The 22167-nt window shown below is 43.6% G+C and overlaps 1 protein-coding gene across 1 annotated transcript in view; it reads left to right on the top strand.

The window, feature by feature from the left end:
* The window catches only part of LOC125455208 (prostaglandin F2 receptor negative regulator-like), a 51342-nt gene extending 31785 nt beyond the window's left edge, over window positions 1–19557 (top strand). The window contains exon 9 of the mRNA XM_059648837.1: window positions 19362–19557. Coding sequence (XP_059504820.1) covers window positions 19362–19454 — 93 coding nt within the window. The 3' untranslated portion in view covers window positions 19455–19557. The remainder of the gene's footprint in view (window positions 1–19361) is intronic.
* Window positions 19558–22167: the final 2610 nt, after the last annotated feature.

The following is a 22167-nucleotide window of genomic DNA, read 5'->3' as shown; positions in this document are numbered from 1 at the left end:
AGACTTTGCACATCAAGCAGATATTCACCTGCACATCTGCCAATGTGGTATACTGCATCCACTGTTCCTGTTGTGGCTACCTCTACATGGGGGAAACCAAACGGAGGCTTGGGGACCGCTTTGCAGAACACCTACTCTCGGTTTGCAATAAACAACTGCACCTCCCAGTTGCAAACCACTTCAACTCGCCCTCCCATTCCTCAGACGACATGTCCATCCTGGGCCTCCTGCAGTGCCATAATGATACCACTGGAAGGTTGCAGGAACAGCAACTCATATTCCGCTTGGGAACGCTGCAGCCAAATGGTATCAATGTGGATTTCACAAGCTTCAAAATCTCCCCTCCCCAACTGCATCCCAAAACCAGCCCAGCTTGTCCCCGCCTCCCTAACCTGTTCTTCCTCTCACCTATCCCCTCCTCCCACCTCAAGCCGCACCCCCATTTCCTACCTACTAACCTTATCCCGCCCCCTTGACCTGTCCGTCCTCCCTGGATTGACCTATCCCGTCCCTACCTCCCCACCTACACTCACCTCTACAGGTTCCATCCCCGCCTCTTTAACTTGTCTTACTCCTCTCCACCTATCTTCTCCTCTATCCATCTTCGGTCCGCCTCCCCCTTTCTGCCGATTTATTTCAGAAACCTCTCCCCATCCCCCTTTCTGATGAAACGTCAGCTTTTGTGGTCCTGCGATGCTGCTGGGCGTACTGTGTTCATCCAGCCCCACACTTTGTTATCTCGCCATCTCAGCAGTGTTTCGTTTATTTAAAGCAAGGACTTCTGCTTTTAATCCACAGTATCAAAAGGAAGGATATTAAAAGATATGTATTTCTACCTGACAGCACAAAAGGGATAACAAGGTGCAGAGCTGGATGAACACAGCAAGCCAAACAGCATCAGAGGAGCAGGAAAGCTGACGTTTCGGGCCTAGACCTTTCACATCAGCCTTCCTGCTCCTCTGATGTTGCTTGACCTGCTGTGTTCATCCAGCTTTACACCTTATTATCTCAGATTCTCCAGCATCTGCAGTTCCTACTATCTCAACACAAAAGGGATGATGGTTGTAAATTGAGTTGCTGTCTAACAAAGTTCTGAGAGGACTTCCGGTCAGGCCCATTTCTAAAGGCACTGGGGGAACTAGAACAGCAAAGAGAGAATACATTTCAAAGCTTAGCAAGATCCAATGGCGACAGAGAGAATGGGCGCTGACTACTCCTTTCAGCGGAATGTCATTTCTGTGGATCATGTCCTAAACTGCAGACATTGTGAGATTTACTCTTCTCGAAATGTACTCAGAAGGAATTAACAGCCAACTGCTATCCCTGGTTTGTGTGTGTTCATGGGCTGATGTGCTGGTGTGGATTCCAGTCCAGCAAAGGTCACAGCTTGGGAATAGCAATGAGACACACCTTAGCAATAGGTAAGGAGAACACAGTAGTTCTTACACTCTGGGAGCCAGAAGCCCAGCAAACCAGGAGATCATCATTTATCTGATAGATGAAGAGGAGAATGGAGAGAAACAAAGCATGCAGAGGAAATAGGTTTTTAATTTAGAAATGCATCATGTGTCAATGCAGTCTTGGTGGGCTGAAGGGCCTGTTCCTGTGCTGTACTGTTATTTGTTTTCTTGTTTATACAGCCACAATGTTTCACCATCGAATCTGCAAGGGTGGGATAGTGCAGGGGCTGGGGGCTGGTTCGCTTAGCTTTACGACATGCAGCAATATCAACAGTGCAGTTTCAATTCCCACACTGCCTGAGGTTACCAGGCAGCTCCAATCTCCTCAACCTCTACCTTCGCCTGAGGCATGGTGACCCACAGTTAAACCCCCACCAGCTATCTCTCTCTCTCTCTCTCTCTCTCTCTCTCTCTCTCTCTAAAGAGAGCAGCCCTCTGGAACTATGGTCCTCTGAGAATAGGACGATTTTACGTTGACCTTACTCTTCACAAACCCAAAGGCTGGTCCAGATATCTGTGACTATGTTTCACCATCTTTTCGAATGTTTAGCTGCTATTAAAGAAACCCAGATTAATTTGGATTCTTTTTAAATGGAAATCATTTGGACTGAGAAAGGGTATCAATGAGGGAAGGCATCCTTTAAAAATTAATTTTGTTGTGACCAACCGAGAGAGGAATTGAATTTGGAAGAGGAATCAGTTCATCCTTTCTCACCTGGGACACCAACCGTTTGGGGCTATCACACCGAAAATTGAAACTAACTGGCGTCCGGTCTGAACACAATGTAAGCTGCGCAAACGGCATTGATGGATAAACAGGTGAACATGGGGCTGTAACCTCTGCAGGGGATTAAAACATGGGAACAGAATGCCAGTTATGTGGGAAACTGCTGAAAATAATCATCACAGTAATTTGGAACAAAAGTGAACATTGCTGGAAAAGAGATAATGGGAACTGCAGATGCTGGAGAATCCAAGTTAACAAAGTGTGAAGCTGGATGAACACAGCAGGCCAAGCAGTATCTCAGGAGCACAAAAGCTGACATTTTGGGCCTAGAGCCTTCATCAGAGAGGGGGATGGGGTGAGGGTTCTGGAATAAATAGGGAGAGAGGGGGAGGCGGACCAAAGATGGAGAGAAAGGAAGATAGGTGGAGAGGAGAGTATAGGTGGGGAGGTAGGGAGGGGATAGGTCAGTCCAGGGAAGACGGACAGGTCAAGGAGGTGGGATGAGGTTAGTAGGTAGGAAATGGAGGTGTGGCTTGAGGTGGGAGGAGGGGATAGACTCTCTCCGGGACTCCCTTGTCCGCTCCACACTCCCCTCCAACCCCACCACACCCGGCACCTTCCCCTGCAACCACAGGAAGTGCTACACTTGCCCCCACACCTCCTCCCTCACTTCCATCCCGCTCCAAGATGACTTTCCATATTAAGCAGATATTCACCTGCACATCTGCCAATGTGGTATACTGTATCCACTATACCTGGTGTGGCTTCCTCTACATTGAGGAAACCAAGCGGAGGCTTGGGGACCACTTTGCAGAACACCTCCGCTCGGTTTGCAATAAACAACTACACCTCCCAGTCGCGAACCATTTTAAATCCCCCTCCCATTCCTTAGATGACATGTCCATCATGGGCCTCCTGCAGCGTGACAATGATGCCACCCGAAGGTTGCAGGAACAGCAACTCATATTCCGCTTGGGAACCCTGCAGCCCAATGGTATCAATGTGCACTTCACAAGCTTCAAAATCTCCCCTCCCCCAATGCATCCCAAAACCAGCCCAGTTCGCCCCCTCCCCCCACTGCATCACGAAACCAGCCCAGCTCATCCTCGCCTCCCTAACCTGTTCTTCCTCTCACCTATCCCCTCGTCCCACCTCAAGCCGCACCTCCATTTTCCACCTACCAACGTCATCCCACCTCCTTGACCTGTCCATCCTCCCTGGACTGACCTATCCCCTCCCCACCTCCCCACATATACTCTCCTCTCCACCTATCGTCTCCTCTATCCATCTTCGGTCCGCCTCCCCCTCTCTCCCTATTTATTCCAGAACCTCTCCCCATCCCCCTCTCTGATGAAGGGTCTAGGCCCAAAACGTCAGCTTTTGTGCTCCTGAGGTGTTGCTGGAAAAGCATTATATCCTGTGTTATTTCACTGTTGTGCAACTTTCTGACTGTGGTTCAGAGCTGTTTGTGCTGCCCAAGCAGTGTATCCAAAAATGCCAGTACTTAGTGAGGTGCTGGGGGAGGGCGTCACTGTCAGAGGGCTGCCTGTCGAAGGCAATGTTTCCCCAGGCCATGGCTGTCCTTTCAGGTGGGCAGAGTAGATTCCTAGTGGGCACTATTTTTGAAGAAAAGCAAGGGAGATTTCCCCAGTGCCCTGACTATTGATTTTTTTTTTGAAAAAATATACTTTATTCATAGAATGTACAAAAAAAAACATATTTATACACTTACAAGTCATGTAAGCCGCTCTGGCTTACCCAGGGGCTACGTACACCAACTAAAAGGAAAAAAACAGAACAAAGAAAAAGAAACAAAACAAAGAACAAAACCCTGGCAGTCATCTCCCCACTCAGTTCCTGTTGGCCCGCTGACCAATTGGGGAAGGCGCCAGCTGGGCCCACTTGCACCCTGACTATTGATCCTCAATCAATAGATGGTCTGGACATTGTGTCTTTGTTGTTGTGGAAGCTGACTATTTGTGAACTATCTGCATCATTCCTTGCATGGCCACAGAGACTGCACTTTTAAAGATATCCTTCATTGGTTATAAAGCGCCTTGACATTGCTGAGGATAGGAAGAGTGCAACTGAAGAAGAGTCTAGGCCCAAAAGATCAGTGTTCCTGCTCCTGCTTGGCCTGCTGTGTTCATCCAGCTCTACACCTTGTTATCTTAAACTAAGTAAAAGTTCCTTTTTAGATCTTGTCTTGTTGAAGGGTGTGAGACTGGCGCATTGAACGTCTGCTCTCTCTATGGGTGAATGTTTCAGAATCTCCCAGCTCTGTAGTTTTCAGCAACTTTCAAGACTCTTAAACTGTGTAATCCATCTCCTCTGGTTCTGGACAAAAGGTTGTGATTCAGTGAGCCACTGACTCATTGCAACAAACTGAGTTTCCAATGATTGAATTATATTTCACTTTGGCAAAAGGATAAGCAGCTTTGCTCTGCTACTTGCTGTGTTGGCTCCTGTGCAACAACTGCTCCAACTTTCACCCTGTGAAGATGAAATCTTTGTGGTTGATGTGTAAACCTCACTTTGCACTTACGTTCTTGGTTAGGGTCCCCATTGGATGGATTGTATTTCCTTTCCAGTTCAGAGTGACTGCCTGAATCAGAAAGAAACTCTGTCACTTCCTCTTTGACACATTGCACGCTGGACACATCACACAGTGTGGGAAAACTGCATTACCATTTCATAGAATAGTCATCCAAGATGCTCCTTATTATTCTCCTTGTGACCACATTGACTCTCTCTGCTGATGCTGGTGAGTATGGGTTCTGTTTGATTTGACCTGACTGGAGGGCTGCTGTGGTTTGTGTTTCTGATAGTATCTTATTTGTGGGTATTTCTGTGCCTTGAAGGAGCTCAGGCTCATGGTTAAATTTTGAATTGTCCATTGCCTATGATTTGTGTTTCAACTTCTTGTACTTCATCGCGTGTATTCCTCTGACAGATGAGACATTGTTCATTCAGATTTCAGGAATGGAATTGTTCTCTTTGCTGCTTTGTTGTGTTTAGATGGAACACATTCTGTGGCTGTCAGCTGGCACTGGGAATACTGGGATGAGGTTAATCAATAAAATGAGCTTGGAAGTGTGCAGATGAGGAAAGAAATCTCCAGGTGGAGAAAGAGAAGCTGTTTTCACCAGAAGTCAACCCAGAAAAACAAGAGGGACCATGAATACAAAGAAATCCAAACAGATCAAATGAAAAAAATTTTGTCAAACATTAAGATTGACAAGTCGCCAGGCCTGGACCAGGTTTGTCCTCGGCTGCTTTGGGAAGCGAGAAATGCAATTGCTTCGCCACTTGCGAAGATCTTTGCATCCTCGCTCTCCACTGGAGTCGTACCTGAGGACTGGAGAGAGGCAAATGTAATTCCTCTCTTCAAGAAAGGAAATAGGGAAATCCCCGGCAATTATAGACCAGTACGTCTCACGTCTGTCGTCTGCAAGGTGTTAGAAAGGATTCTGAGGGATAAGATTTATGACCATCTGGAAGAGCATGGCTTGATCAAATACAGTCAACACGGCTTTGTGAGGGGTAGGTCATGCCTTACAAACCTTATCGAGTTTTTTGAGGATGTGACTAGAAAAGTTGATGAGGGTCGAGCTGTGGATGTGGTGTATATGGACTTCAGTGTGGCATTTGATAAGGTTCCCCATGGTAGGCTCATTCAGAAGGTCAGGAGGAATGGGATACAGGGGAACTTAGCTGCCTGCATACAGAATTGGCTGGCCAACAGAAGACAGCGAGTGGTAGTAGAAGGAAAATATTCTGCCTGGAAGTCAGTGGTGAGTGGGGTTCCACAGGGCTCTGTCCTTGGGCCTCTACTGTTTGTAATTTTTATTAATGACTTGGATGAGGGGATTGAAGGATGGGTCAGCAAGTTTGCAGACGACACGAAGGTTGGAGGTGTCGTTGACAGTATAGAGGGCTGTTGTAGGCTGCAACGGGACATTGACAGGATGCAGAGATGGGCTGAGAGGTGGCAGATGGAATTCAACCTGGATAAATGCGAGGTGATGCATTTTGGAAGGTCGAATTTGAAAGCTGAGTACAGGATTAAGGATAGGATTCTTGGCAGTGTGGAGGAACAGAGGGATCTTGGTGTGCAGATACATAGATCCCTTAAAATGGCCACCCAAGTGGACAGGGTTGTTAAGAAAGCATATGATGTTTTGGCTTTCATTAACAGGGGGATTGAGTTTAAGAGTCGTGAGATCTTGTTGCAGCTCTATAAAACTTTGGTTAGACCGCACTTGGAATACTGCGTCCAGTTCTGGTTGCCCTATTATAGGAAAGATGTGGATGCTTTGGAGAGGGTTCAGAGGAGGTTTACCAGGATGCTGCCTGGACTGGAGGGCTTATCTTATGAAGAGAGGTTGACTGAGCTCGGTCTCTTTTCATTGGAGAAAAGGAGGAGGAGAGGGGACCTAATTGAGGTATACAAGATAATGAGAGGCATAGATAGAGTTGATAGCCAGAGACTATTTCCCAGGGCAGAAATGGCTAGCACGAGGGGTCATAGTTTTAAGCTGGTTGGTGGAAAGTATAGAGGGGATGTCAGAGGAAGGTTCTTTACGCAGAGAGTTGTGAGAGCATGGAATGCGTTGCCAGCAGCAGTTGTGGAAGCAAGGTCATTGGGGTCGTTTAAGAGACTGCTGGGCATGTATATGGTCACAGAAATTTGAGGGTGCATACATGAGGATCAATGGTCGGCACAACATTGTGGGCTGAAGGGCCTGTTCTGTGCTGTACTGTTCTATGTTCTATGTTCTATGAATAACGTGGGAGGAATGTGTTTCTGTGGGAAGTGGTGAGAACGTCGAGCCCCATGTTAAAGCTGGTGGGGACTGCCCTGACCACTACATGTCATTGATCGCTCAATGAATATCTCTCATGTCGCCACCTTTGTAATTGATTATGATTCAAGTGCAAATTACCGAAACTGAGAAAAAACTGCAGAAAGTTGCAACACAAAGAAAGGTCAGGGAACTTGTGCACGAAACACAGAAAGCTAGCACACACGGACAGCAGGTAATCGAAAGGACGAATGGAATGAGACAGCAAGAACCACAGATGCTGGAGCCAGAGACAGCACAGTGTGGAGCTGGAGGAACACAACAGGCCAGGCAGCATCAGGCCAGCAGGATTGTTCACATTTCATAGAACATAGAACATATAGAACATAGAACATTACAACACAGTACAGGCCCTTCAGCCCTCGATGTTGTGCCGACCTGTCATACCGATCTCAAGCCCATCTAACCTACACTGTTCCATATAGGCCCATATGCTTGTCCAATGACGACTTAAATGTACCTAAAGTTGGCGAATCTACTACCGTTGCAGGCAAAGCGTTCCATTCCCTTCCTACCCTCTGAGTAAAGAAACTACCTCTGACATCTGTCCTATATCTTTCACCCTTCAATTTAAAGCTATGCCCCCCTGTGCTTGCCGTCACCATCCTAGGAAAAAGGCCCTCCCTATCCACCCTATCTAACCCTCTGATTATTTTATATGTTTCAATCAAGTCACCTCTCAACCTTCTTCTCTCTAATGAAAACAGCCTCAAGTCCCTCAGCCTTTCCTCGTAAGACCTTCCCTCCATACCAGGCAACATCCCAGTAAATGTCCTCTGCACCCTTTTCAAAGCTTCCACATCCTTCTTATAATGTGGTGACCAGAACTGTACACAATACTCCAAGTGCGGCCGCACCAGAGTTTTGCACAGCTTCACCACAACCTCTTGGTTCCAGAACTCGATCCCTCTATTAATAAAAGCTAAAACACTGTATGCCTTCTTAACAGCCCTGTCAACCTGTGTGGCAACTTTTAAGGATCTGTGTACATGGACACCGAGATCTCTCTGCTCATCTACAGTACTAAGAATCTTACCATTAGCCCTGTACTTTGCCTTCCGGTTACTCCTACCAAAGTGCATCACCTCACACTTGTCTGCATTAAACTCCATTTGCCACCTCTCAGCCCAGCTCTGCAGCTCATCCATGTCTCTCTGCAACCTACAGCATCCTTCGTCAATATCCACAACTCCGCCGACCTTAGTGTCGTCTGCAAATTTACTAACCCATCCTTCCACGCCCTCATCCAGGTCCTTTGTAAAAATGACAAACAGCAGTGGACCCAACACTGACCCTTGCGGTATCCCACTAGTAACTTGTCTCCAGGATGAACATTTCCCATCAACTACCACCCTCTGTCTTCTTTCAGCAAGCCAATTTCTGATCCAAACTGCGATATCTCCCACAATTCCATTCCTCCGCATTTTGTACAATAGCCTATTGTGGGGAACCTTATCGAATGCCTTGCTGAAATCCATATACACCACATCAACCAGTTTACTCTCATCTACCTGTTTGGTCACCTTCTCAAAGAACTCAATAAGATTTGTGAGGCACAACCTTCCCTTCAGAAAACCGTGCTGACTATCCCTCATCAATTTATTCTTTTCTATTCTTTCAGGTCGAGACCCTTCTTCAGAAATGGGGAGGAGGAAGGGAGCTCAGAAATAGAGAGAGGAGGGATGGGACTGGGCAAAAGATAAGTTGGATGGTGATAGTTGAGTGCTGGCAGGGAGAGGTGGGGATTGGTAAGTGGGATGGGTGCGGTGGATGGTTGGGTGAGAAGATGGTCAGGTTGTGTCAGGTCATGGAGGCAGGGATGAGAGGAAGGGTTGGACATGGGATGAGACCAGGTGTCGCAAGATTTTCAAACTGGTGAATTCTATGGGCTCCCCAGGTAGAATGTGAAGTATTGCTCCTCCGGTTTGCGAGTGATGTCATTGTGACACTGGAGGAGACCCAGGATGGACATGTCACCCAGGGAGTGGGACGGGCAGTTAAAATGTTCGGCAATCAGAAGGTGTTGTCGTTTGTTGTGAACATAGTGCAGATACTCTACGAAATGGTGTCTGAGTCTACGCTTGTTCTCACCAATGTAGAGGAAGCCATATTGGGTGCAGCAGATACAGTGGACAGTGGCTCTTATTTTAAGTGGGGGACGGGAGAATAAGAGTTGGGAAGTTTTACTGCAACTATACGATGTGCCAAAACTGTCAGTAATTTTGGTTCCTTTATTTAAGAAAATATATCATTTCATTGGAACTAGTTCAAAGAAAGTTCACCAGGATGATTCCTGGCATGGAGGAATTGGCATATGACCAAAAGCTAAACAAGTTGGGACTCTACTCACTGGAATTTAGATGAATGGGAGATAATCTCATTGAAATAAGTAGAACTTTTAAGGACATAACAGGGGAAATGCTGAGAGGATGTTTCTCCTCATGGGAGTGTATAAGACCAGAGGGCATCATCTCAAAATAAAGGAGAGCCAATTTAAGACTGAAACGAAGAGGAGTTTCTTCTCTCAGAGAGTTATGAGTCTTTGGAACTCCTTGCCACAGAGAGCTATGGGGAAAAGTTCTTGTGTATATTTAAGGCAGCAATCAATAGATTTTTGAGCGTTAAGGTAATCAAGGGTTATGGACAAAGGGCAGGGAAGTGAATGTGAAGAATAACAGATCAGCCATGATCCTATTGAATGGCAGTGCAGGCTCGAGGGGCCGAATGGTCTACTCAACCTGTCCATCTTCACCCATCCCACTGACCAATCCCCACCACTCCCTACCGGCATTCACCTATCATCTTCCCACCTACCTTCTATCAGCCCCACCCCTCCTCCCACTTTTTATTTCCCAGATCCCTATCCCCTCCCCATTTCTGAAGAGGAGTCCCAACCCAAAACATCAGCTTTCCTGCTCCTCTGATGCTGCCTGACCTGCTGTGTTCACCCAGCTCCACACTGTGTGGTCTACTCCTGTTCCTATTTCTTCTGGTGTTATGGTCTTAGGGCAGACTGACAGTCAGACATCTTGTGTAAACCAGTTTAAAAGTTTATTTTGTTAAAATATCATTCTTCCTGACGTTTCCTCAGTGATAATAAAATTAAGTTGTGAATGAGAAATTACAGATAATAACATTAAAGCAATTTCAAATCAGGCAAAAGCTAACTGTCATGTTCACAAGCTCAAAACATACCAGGGCAACAACTGAGTGTTTTAACAAATACACCACTGTTGTTCCAAACAGGGGAAAGACATAAATCAAGGAATTTCAATCTAATTGAGTGAATATCAAAATTGAGACTGAAGGAATGTGAATGAGGGAACATTATTGAAGTGATGTAGAAGCAAGATGAATAACAATGTAATTATTATCTTTGCAAACATGTTGGGAAAGACCGATTTGGGCTGAAGAGTTCTAAAGGAAGGTCACTCGATTCAAAACATTAACTCTGATTTCTCTCCCCAGACACTGTCAGACCTGCTGAGCTCTTCCAGCAATTTCTGATTTTGTTACCAATATAGACTGGTTGAATGTGAGGTAGATTGGTGGGATGAGTGAAGATGGACAGGTTGAGTAGGCCATTTGGTCCCTCAAGCCTGCACTGCCATTCAATAGGATCATGACTGATCTGATATGCCTCACATTCACTTCAACCAGTCTATATTGCTGAAGGTCATCTTTTGCTTAATTTATGTGCATTTCTCCTTTGCCAGGACCTGAAATGACAATTTATTGACAATTTATAACAAGGTAATTCGAGAAGGGACCTGGTATGAAAGGAGAACTCTATGTATAGAGGTGGATTGAGATTCATTGTGCTCTTGAGAGTCAGTAATTCTGAATAAAGCAAAAGTGTTTGAAATGAGACTGAGCTGAACTATTTTTTTACAAAGCTGTATATATCTCTCTGGCAAAACCTGGCAATGTTTTCAAAGCTTAAACAGACCACAGTAGCCTTACAGTGCAGAAAGGGCAAGAGTTAGACGAAGAAGCATGTCATGACCATGTCATGGCAAAAACATAAACCAGAAAGTAAAAACAATTCCTTTACTTTACATCTTATAGTCATTGAGTCACAGTAAAAATTCTCTGGCTTAAATCACCAACTCAAAAAGCTAAAGTGCATGAAAACATAATGAGCAGCAATGATGAAAAGATAGCAAAAAGTACAAGGCATTAGTGAGACCGCATCTGGAGTAGTGTGTACAATTTCAGTCCCTTATTTGAGGAGGAATGTTGTTGATTTGGAGACAGGTCAGAGGAGGTTCACAAGACTGATTCCAAGGATGAAAAGATTGTCTTATGAAGAAAGGTTGAGCAGTTTAGGTTGGTACTCACTGGAGTCTTGAAGAATCAGAGAAGATCAAATGGAGGTGTATAAGTTGCTGAAGGGATTGGCAAAGGAGATGCAAGGTAAATGGTTTCCCTTGTGGAGAAATCTAGTGTAAAAGGCATAAGTTTTGGACAAGGAGCAACAGATTTAAAATGGAGATGAGGAGAAATCACTTTTCTCAGAGGTTCATGGATCTGTGATATCATTCCCCCAAAGTGCATTGGATACTGGGACACAGAGGAAATTTAAGGAGGAAACAGACTTTTGATTACCAATTGGTTGAAGAGTTATGAAAAGCATGCAGGAAAGTGGCTTTGTGTCTGAGATGAGATCAGCCATGATCATATTAAATATTGGAGCAGCCTCGAGGGGCTGAATGGCCTTCTCTTGCTTCTCGATCTTACGTTGTTTCATCTGCACTGGAACAAATCTGTGATTCTGAGAGGGAAGGGATAAGTGCTAGAGATAAGAAACTTCATTTGTAAGGAATTTTTTCTTCACCAGAAAATACAACTTTTTAAAAAAAACTAATATATATTTGTTAAACTTGTTGGAAAACTCTCCACTTGCCTGGATAGGTGCACCTTTCACAGCTCTCAAGAAGATTGACAGCATTCAAGAGAAAGCAATCTACATGATTAGCTGGTTGATTTCTTGATTGATTGATTGCTTTATTGTCACTTGAACTGAAATACAGTGAAAAGCCTTTGTTTACAAGCAGTACAGGCAGAACATAGTAAACGAGGATGTACAGGTCAAAAAGAATTAGAGAGGAGCATACAGGTTACTTGCACAGGGCATGTGCAAGGCTAGATCAATAACAGGATCAACATTATTTGAAACGAGAGAGTCCATTCATCATGGAGGAGGTGTAGTTTTGTAAATCTTTATGGATTACAGTCGACAGATCAGAAAGCTGAGGATTCAATTGCAATGGGCAGAGCCACGACAATTGTCATATAGTCTGGAGGGGATAATGGTGTTGGAGGCAGAGCTGTAGTCAATGAGCAGGAGCCTGGCATGGGTGTCCTTGTTCAGAAGAGCTTCAATTGGATAAGGTGATGGGGATGAGGTGATTATGGATGTGACAGGTTGTACTGTCAGTTAATCCAAAAGTACAGAGGGTGTGGTGAGATGGGGATGTCGAATCATATTTTAAGAGCTTATTATAATTACACTGCAAGATATAAGATGCGAGACAGACTGAGGTTGATTTCCTTCAAGCAGGGGAGATTGAGAGGGGACAGGGAAATGTATAAAATGATGTCGGGCAAAGATAGAAGAGGTAGGAATCAACTTTGAAAAAGAACTGTTAGCATATATTTCTAAACCGAATATGACAGATAGATGGGTATGGGGGGATGGGGCGGGAGTGCAGAATGAGGAAGGCAGAGGGATAGATAAACAGTGGGTGAAGGAGATAGAGGGACATAGAAGAAAAGAAATGGTGAGATCTTAAAATAAAAGAGAGACGGCCAGAGAGTGGTGGGCTTGTGGAATTCATTACCACAGAGTGCAGTGGAGGCCGGGACGTTAGATGCCTTCAAGGCAGAGATCGACAAATTCTTGATCTCACAAGGAATCAAGGGCTACGAGGAGAGTGCAGAGAGGTGCAGTTGAAATGTCCATCAGCCATGATTTAAATGGCAGAGTGGACTTGATGGGCCGAATGGCCTTACTTCCACTCCTATGTCTTCTGGTCTTACATGGAGAAATAATTGGAAAAAGTGAGAGACAGAGAGAGGACCATAGACAGAGAAATAAGAATAAGATAGATTGAGAGATAGAAGGAAAGCGAATAAGGGACAGACTGAAGACTGATAAAAGGCAGGTAGGGTGAGTGTGAAACAGAGAATGAGTAGAAAAAGGAAACAGGATAAATGAGATAATGGTCCGGTGGAGGGAGATGAGTCAGATGCAAGGCAGGGGATGTGAGCAAAAGGAAGAGAGACCGGTAACAGACAGAAATTAATCCTGATTAATGTGAGGTGATGAACATTGGAATAAGTAATAAGACAAAGGAGTACTCAATAAATAGGAGGACACCAGGAACCTGTGAGGAACAGAGTAATCTTGGTGTGCTTGCTCACACATCCCTAAAGTTGGCTGGGCAGGTTAACAAGCTAGTAACAAAGGCATGTAGGATGCTTGCATTTTTCATTTGAGATACAGTTTACAAGAGCAGGAAGGTTATGTTGCCGTTGTACAGCACTTTTGTTCAGCCACAGCTGGAGTACTTTGTGCAGTTTTGGCTGCCACACTAATGGAAGAATGGAATTACCATGAGGGTCTGCAAAGGAGAGTCACCAGGTTGTTGCCTGAGATGGAACATTTCAGATGTGAATAGAGGTGATAAACTTGGGTTACTTTCTTTCTGCAGAGAAGATTCAGATGGGATAGAGGTGCATAAGATTATGAAGGGCAAAGACAGGGTGATTAGAAAGCAGCTGTTCACATTAGTCAAAAGATCAGTAACAATGGGGCATAACTTTAAAGTGAAAACCAGGAAGCTCAGAGGGGATTTGAGAAAAGTTTTTCTTTATTCAGAGGATGGGGTTATCTGGAATGCATTGCCTCAGAAGCTGACTGAGGGGGGAGTTCCAGAAATTCAAAAAAAACTTGGATAAGCTCTTGAAGTGTCACACCTTTTCATGATTGAGGGATTGATAACTTGTCTAATGCAGGAAAGTGTATGTAAGATACATTTTTGATGGGACAGGACCAATGGGATGAAATGCCTTTTGTATGAATATATGGGCAGTTAGATTAATTTGGAGGCACATGGTGGGGTGCGAGGGGCATAGAGGGGTGAGTGAAGGCTTACTGGTTATCACTAGACTATTAATCCAGAAAATCAACTAATGTTCTGAGCACCCATGTTCAAACTCCATCACAGCAGATGGTGAAAAAACAAAGCTGCCAATAAAGCTCAGCAGGTCTGGCAGCATCTGTGGAGGAGAAAACAGAGCTAACATTTCGGGTCCATTGACCCTTCCTCAGAACTGATGGTGGCTGAGTAAATATCAGTTTATATGCAGAAAAAATGGAGGTGGGTGTGGTGTGGAGTAAACGATAGGATAGAGACCAAAGAGAGAAAAAGACAGTTGGACAGACAAAGGAGTTGCTAACGATAAGGCTGGAAGGGTGAACAGTTGTTACTGGGACTGTTAGTGACTAACAACAGGGGGTAAATAGTGGCAGGCTAAGTGGTAACAAGTCCTGGTGTGCGGGGTCGGGGGATGGGACATGGGAGAGTCGAGGCCCTAAAATTATTGAACTCAATATTGAGTCAGGAGGGATGTAAGTTCCCCAAGTGGAAAATGGGGTTGAAGTGGAAACCTCTGTTTCCTCCTCCACAGATGCTGCCAGACATGCTGAGATTTTCCAACAACTTTGTTTTTGTTCCTAATTTATAGCATCTGCAGTTCTTTTGGTTTTTATTTAGCAGATGGTGCAATTTGTGTTGAATGAAATTCTGGAAATAAGAATCCAGCGATTACCAGAAAACAGTTGCTGGTTTTCAGAAAAAAAGATCATCTTGTTCACTAATATTCCTTAAGGAAGGAAATTGCCATCCTTACATGGTCTGGCCTACTCCTGAGCCAAAACAATGTGGTTGGCTCTTAACTGTTCTTTTGGTAATTAGTGATTGCCAATAAATGTTAGCCAACTAGAAAAGCCCTCATCTGACCAAGGAATAAAAGAGAAACTCACTCAACCATTTCCATCAAGCCAGGGAATTATCCCTTGTTTAATGCAGAGCACAGGAGGGCATGCCAGGAGCATTATGAGACATCACTGAAAATGATGTGTCAACCTCATGAAGCTACCAAACACTATAAGCAGCAAGTGATAGACCTCAGCAAGCTCACAAAAAATGGATGAAATTTAAGTTCTGCCGTCCTGCCATAGCCAGTTATGAATGGTGGTGGACAATTAAACAACTCATTGGGCAATGAGGTTCCATAAATATCCCTATCCTCAATGATGAAAGAGCCCATCACACCTGGGCAAAAGATAAGGCTGAAGCATTTGTCGCAACCTTTCGCTAGAAGTACCAAGTGGATGGCCCATCTCAGCCTCCTCAAGTGGTCCTCAGCATTACAAATACCAGTCTTCAGCCAAATTGATTCACTCCACGTGAATTGTTTGCAGATGCTGGATACTGCAAATTCTACAGGGTATGACAACATTTTGGAAATAGTGCTGAAGACTAGCTCTTCCAGTGCAATTACAGCACTGATATTGACATGACATGTGAAAAATTGACATCTACGTCCTATGCCTAGAAAGCAGGAAAAAATCCAACCCAAACAGTGTTGTCCCATCAGTCTACTCATGATCATCAGTATAATGATAGAAAGTGCCTTCATCGGCTCAGCAATATCCTGTTCAGTGATGCCCAGTTTCACTTCAAGCAAGGCCACTCAGCCCATGACCTCATTAGAGCCTTGGTTCAAGCATGGACAAAAGAGCTGAATTCCAGAGGTGAGATGAAAGCAACCACACTCAACATCAAAGCTGCATTTGACAGGGTGTCGTATCAAGGAGCCTTATCAAAACTGAAATTAATTGGTATCGAAGCTAAATTTCATTGGTTGGAGTCATGCTTGGTGCATAGGAAGATGGTTGTGATTGTTGGAGGTCAGCCATCTCAGCTCCAGGACATCTCTGCAAGAGTTTCTCAGATAGTATCCTGAGTCAAACCAACTTCAGCTGCTTCATCAATGACTTTCCTCCATCATAAGGTCAGAAATGGGATGTTGATTGATGATTGCATAATGTCGGTGTCTGAGGAGTGACCTTGTAGAAGTTTGCAAAATCATGAGGGGCATGGAAACAGTGAATAGCTGAGCTCTTTATCCAAGGGTCAGGGTTTCCAAAAGTAGAGGGCATGAGTTTAGGGTGAGAGGAGAAGGGTTTCAATGGGATCTAAGGGGCAATGTGAAGGGTGGTACGTTTTTTGACAAGTTGCTGGAGGTATCTGGATGTTTACATGAATTAGAAATGTTTAGAGGGAAGTGGGCCAAATGCTGCCAAATGATACTTGGTCAGTTGAGGATATCGAGTCAGCATTAATGAGTTGGACTGAAAGGTCCGTTTCCCTGCTGTATAACTCTATGACTAACAGGTAGTGAGTAAGATTTACAATTTTCTAAACAAAAGACACAAATATCTTGAACGGTGACAATTATTTTGGATGCGGGCCAATCACAAACAAAGTTGATTTTTGTGCTTTCGTGTGCCTATGGGTGTGTGTTTATTTTTCTGAGCGAGTATATGCATTGGTGTGCATGAGTTGTGGTGTATTTTGCTGTGGTTCAGTGGTTAGCACTGCTCCCTCACAGGGACCCGTGTTGGAATCCATTCTGGGGCCACTGTTTATATGGAGTTTGCACATTCTCCCCGTCTCTGAATGAATTTCCTCCCATTGTCCAAAGATGTGCAGGTTAAGTGGATTAGCCATGTTACATTGTCCATAGTGTCCGAGGATGTTCGAGCTAGGTGGATTAGCCATGGAAATGCAGGGATAGAATTATGATATAGTTTTAGGTAGGATGCTCTTCAGAGTGTCAATGTGCACTCGATGGGCTGAATGGCCTGTTTCCACACTGTAGGAATTCTACGAGTGTGTGTATGTTTGTGTGCAGATGTGTGAAATTATATGCGTGCATTTGTGTGTCTGAGAGTTTGTTTGTGTGTTTCTCATCATATGTATGTATATGTTTACATGAGCACTTTTTGTGCTTTGAGTGTACCTATGTCTGTACATAACTGCCTTTATGTATGTATATGAGGGAGAATACATGTATGTCTAACAGCATGCAGATGTTGGTGTGTGTGTGTTATGGCATGTGTATACATGAGGGTGTGTGTGTGAGAGAGATGGTGTGTGCACATGTGTGTCTACGTTGTATGTGTGTGTATGTGAGTGAAGGTATGTGTGTGTGTACAAGTATTTGTATGTTACGTGTGTGTTTCGTATGTGGATGATTGTTGGTGTGTGTGGACATGAGTGTATTTCATAGAATCCCTACAGTATGGAAACAGGCTATTTGGCCCAACATGTCCACACCACCCCTCTGAAAAGTACTCCACTAGATCCATTCCCCTACCCCTACATTTCCCTTGTTTAACCCACCTAACCTAAACATCCCTGGGCGCTATGTGCAATTTAGCACAGCAAATCCACTTATCTTGCACATCTTCAGACTGTGGGAGGAAACCAGAGCACCCAGAGGAAACCCACAGAGACACCCACAGAGACATGGGGAGAATGTGCAAATTCCACACTGGAATCAAACCCAGGTCCCTGGCACTGTGAGGCAGCAGTGCTAACACTGAGCCACAGTGTTGTATTTGTTGTCTGTGTATTGTGTGCACGTGTGTGTAGGTCAGTGTGCATGTTGCATGTGCGTTTTTGATGTGTGAACACTGCTTGTGTGTAGATGAATGTGGATACTGTGTGTGTGTGTGTGTGTGTCTGTGTGTGTGTGTGTGTGTGTGTGTGTTGCAGTCAGGGAGATGGACCAAATAAAACGAAGACACAGGGTCAAGTTAAGTGAATTGTGAGGCCAGCAGAGAATGCACTTCATGTTCTCAGATAAAATGTGTACCCACTCACATACATTGAATAAAGAATATCTGCCTGTCGTAATGATGCAATGTGATATGTTTTTGTCAGGCAGTATCAGGCTATGTTTGGGTTGGCAAATACAGGCTTGTTTTTGGCATGAAACTAAATTATGGAACCCAGTAATTGTTGTAATTTGGCTCAATGGTGTTGTAAATCTGATTGGAGCAAATTCAAATTTTGTCCGGAACAGGGCAGAAAATATGAGAATTAAATTTCTTGCTAATTTCCCATCAGTGAAATGATAATGTGAATAGACTGACAGCAGGAATGCATGTTCTCCGGTGACTGTCTGTGTGGAGTTTGCACATTCTTCATGTGTCTGCATGAGTTTCCTCTGGGCAATCCGGTTTCCTCCCACAGTCCCAAGATATACAGGTTAGGTAGATTGGCCATGGGAAATGGGAGGTCAAGAGGATGGGTAGGTGGCTGTGTCTGAGTGTGATGCTGTTTGAAGGGTTGATGTTGACTCGATGGGCCGAATGGCCTCTTTCTCTACTGTCATGCTGTATAGCTGGAAATGCACAAAGCTCATGGAGGGAGGCAGTAAGTGTGATACTTCACAAAGATTAATGTCACATGTCAAATCGATAGATATTAAAGTAATACAGTGTCATCATGCAGGAAATATAATTTATTTCATTCATTTATCTTTGCATGATTGAGAAAGCAATGAGGATAAAGGGACAGTGATAGCAGTGGTGCATGTGGACCCAGTATTGAATTGAATTAGTTTTATTGTCACAGCCTTTATTGTCACTGCTCTCTGGATGAAGACATTTCTTCCCAAGGACCATTCGAGGTGAACAACAAGTTCTGGCCCAGCCAGTGACAGCCACATGCCAAGAATGAATGAAACAAAACCAAATAGAGACAGAAGACTCAGTGAACCTTGGGCTTTATTGTGTGATGTTCTTCAAACGTGTTAAAACACAGTCCGTGCCCTTCCCTGATTAATTCCGGTGCCATCATGGCGCACAGTACCCAGGCAGTGTGACCCTCAGTAACACATTCCAGGAACAGAAAGTGGAGAAGGATTGGGACACCTTTAAGAGAAAAGCAGTGAATAATTTAAAACTGTTCTGAAGATTGTGAAGATCTCTATTTTAGAGTTAAAAAGAAAGGACAGATCGTAACAGTGAACAGGTGGCATTAATTAGTTAAAATAAAACAAGACCTTTTAAAAAGAGTTCATTGAAATAAAGAATTAACCAATCATTATTAAATGCTTCAATATGAATTCAAAAGTAAAACAATGGAAACTTGGAAATGATGCAAACTGCTCTGACTTACCTTGTCCACCAGACTCGAAACATTAACTCTGTTTTCTCCTCCACAGATGCTGCCAGACCTGCTGAGCTTTTCCAGCAACTCTGTTCTTGTCCAACTGAAATTGAACTCCAGTGTGACCATTACATTGGCTTCCAGATGAATACTGAAAAGGATGGTGTCAGGAATTTTATTGTTTCCATGTATTTCATAATTTTGTTGAATTGTACTGTATGTAAATAGCTTGGCTTATTCTATTTTGTCTGTTGTGCAATAAACTTCTGTCTGTTGTTGAAAGCAAAGCTGCAATGCTGTGTGATTATGTCACAGTGAAAGACCATCTCGTTGAATAAATGTACTGAAACTCAGATCCATCAAGTCAGATCTATCATTTGAAAAGTAACACTAAAAGAAAGGCATCCAACTGGGCATTTGTTGAATCACCAATGGAGAAAGCAAGGGTCAGGGATTTTGATAACTCAGATACAGAAAATAAATGTGAATGCAAGGGAAATTGTCATCATGGAAGATCGGTATATTTCACATGGTCAGGAAGGAGAGATCACATCCAGAGAGAGACAAAGCCCTAATGAATGTACCATTGTGGGATTTTGGAGCAGTGTGGGATTTCAGTGCAGAGGGCATCTTGCTTATTGGATCATAGTATGTCAAGTTTTTTTTTGAACAGTATAAATTGAAACCCAGGATCAGGGATCCAGCACAAAACGAAGACTGATATCACAAGAAACCGAAATATCATGGATTGGCAATATCTGCTCATTAAAATTGATTTGAAGCTAATTTTAGGTTAAAGGTCAATACAATAAATGTTTGACAGGTTACAAGTTGAAAGACCAGTTGGAAATTTTAAAAAATGCTAAGATAACAACATAGTGTGTTGGCTCAGCTGATGTGTTGTAACCGCATGATCTGAAGGCTGGTGGGCCCCCATGTGGTTCATCATGACTGCATCTGAAGCAAGTATTGGTTGCTTGAGGAACATCTGGCTCAGAGTTGATAAACTGGAGTCTGAATGACAAACATTGACACAACAGGGAGTGTGATAGTTACCTGGACTTTGTTCCAAGAGGGAATCAAATACATTAACCACCTCAATTTGAATCAGTAGTCAAAGAAAAGACGGTGTGACTGTGAGTGAGGCAGGTAAAGGAATTCAGGAGGTAATGCTGAAAAAGCCCCTGCCCTTGAGCTGTCTAAATAGTTTTAAATTCTTGCTCCCTGCATTGATGAGAGCTGAAGCTGTAGAGATCATGAACAAACTGACCCTACTTCAAATTGAATCAGTGGTCGAGTGAGGTCAGCCCGGGAAAATGAATCACTGTTAATGGATTCCATTAGTGGCTGACAATGGGTTGTGTGTTCTAGCATAGATAATAAAATGTGAGGATGGATGAACACAGCAGGCCCAGCAGCATCTCAGGAGCACAAAAGCTGACGTTTCGGGCCTAGACCCTTCATCATGTGTGTTGTAGCAGTCCATTTAATGACAAGACCCGAGTGTGTGTGGGTTGGGGTAAGGACACAGGGAAGGTACTTGTTGGGGAGAGATATCAAAGAGGAGACTCAAGTTCTTTGCTTTTGAGAATTAAAAAGAAAGTAAAGTCAGAGAAAATAAAATAAACTGATGGAAAACTAGTGAGTAACATAAAAACTGATGCTAGGATCTTCATTAAATATGTAAAAATGATGACAGAAGTCAAAGTGCACAGATGTCACTGAGAAAATGAATCTGGGGAGAAAGACTTGGAGAACAGGAATGGCAGAGGTGTTAGACACATATTTTACATGAGTCTGAAATGTGGGATGTGCTTTAATTTTCCCACAAACTCTAAAGGATATGAAGCAGAAATTTAATATGATCATCATTAATAGAGAAGTTGTGTTTTTATAAATAAAGGACTAAAGGCAGATACATCCTTTGGCCCGGATGGCTAGCATCCTACAATCCGAAAAGAGGGGGCTACAGAGATAGTGGCTGCAGTTTTCATCTCAGAATCAAGAGACAACAATTTATGCCGGAGATGATGAAGAATTTCTTCTCTCACGGGGCTAAGTATTTGGACTTCCTTACCACAGAGAGCTGTGGGGACAGAGTCATTGTGTATATTTAAATCCGAGAATGATACATTTCTGTTCAGATACCAGTAAAGGGCAGGAAAGTGGATAGGTATATTTTTGATCAGCTGGGGAATCAAGTGTTTCGGGTAAAATGCAGGAAAGTGGATATGGAAGTGTTGAAGCAGTCATGATTCGATTGAATGGTGGAGAAGGGAGTGAATGACCTATTCTTGTTCCTATTTCAGACAGTCTTATAGTCTTATATTCTGGAACAGATAGAAATATTTTAAACAAATAAAGGAGAAATGTTGGAACCACAAAGCAATTGATGAAAATTAACATACTCCTATCTTTGTAAGACTAGACATACTAAAGCTAATTGCTGGAATTTAAGTGGGAGATTGATTACATCGTAGGAATATTGAAAGAATTTTCAGAAAAATGTACATAACAAAAGCAAATGAGTGTTCTGCCAATATGGTAGGACAGAGTGGATACAAATGCTTTGAAATCACGAATGAGGGAGGGCAAACTCAGGACAGTCCTGAGAATTTGTCTTTAAATATAAACAAGGAGAATGAGACCACTGGAGGATCTGAGTTTTACATTTCCTTCAGCTTCAAAGCAAGGAGGGAAACCAAGAAAGATCTTGGGAAACACTGGACAAAGTCAGTCACTGATGCTGCCTAATTGTCGTCTTTGTCTTCCAGAGGGGTTAATGGAGCATAAAATATTAGTTGGAGGCATTCAGGGAGGTTATAGTTACAGGGAGTTGGATTAAAAGTGACTTGTTAAAT

This window comes from Stegostoma tigrinum, chromosome 9, assembly GCF_030684315.1.
Source record: "Stegostoma tigrinum isolate sSteTig4 chromosome 9, sSteTig4.hap1, whole genome shotgun sequence".
NCBI classification, from domain to species: Eukaryota; Metazoa; Chordata; class Chondrichthyes; order Orectolobiformes; family Stegostomatidae; genus Stegostoma; species Stegostoma tigrinum.
The sequence above is the reverse complement of the archived record's forward strand: the minus strand, read 5'-3'. Positions and strand labels throughout refer to the sequence as shown.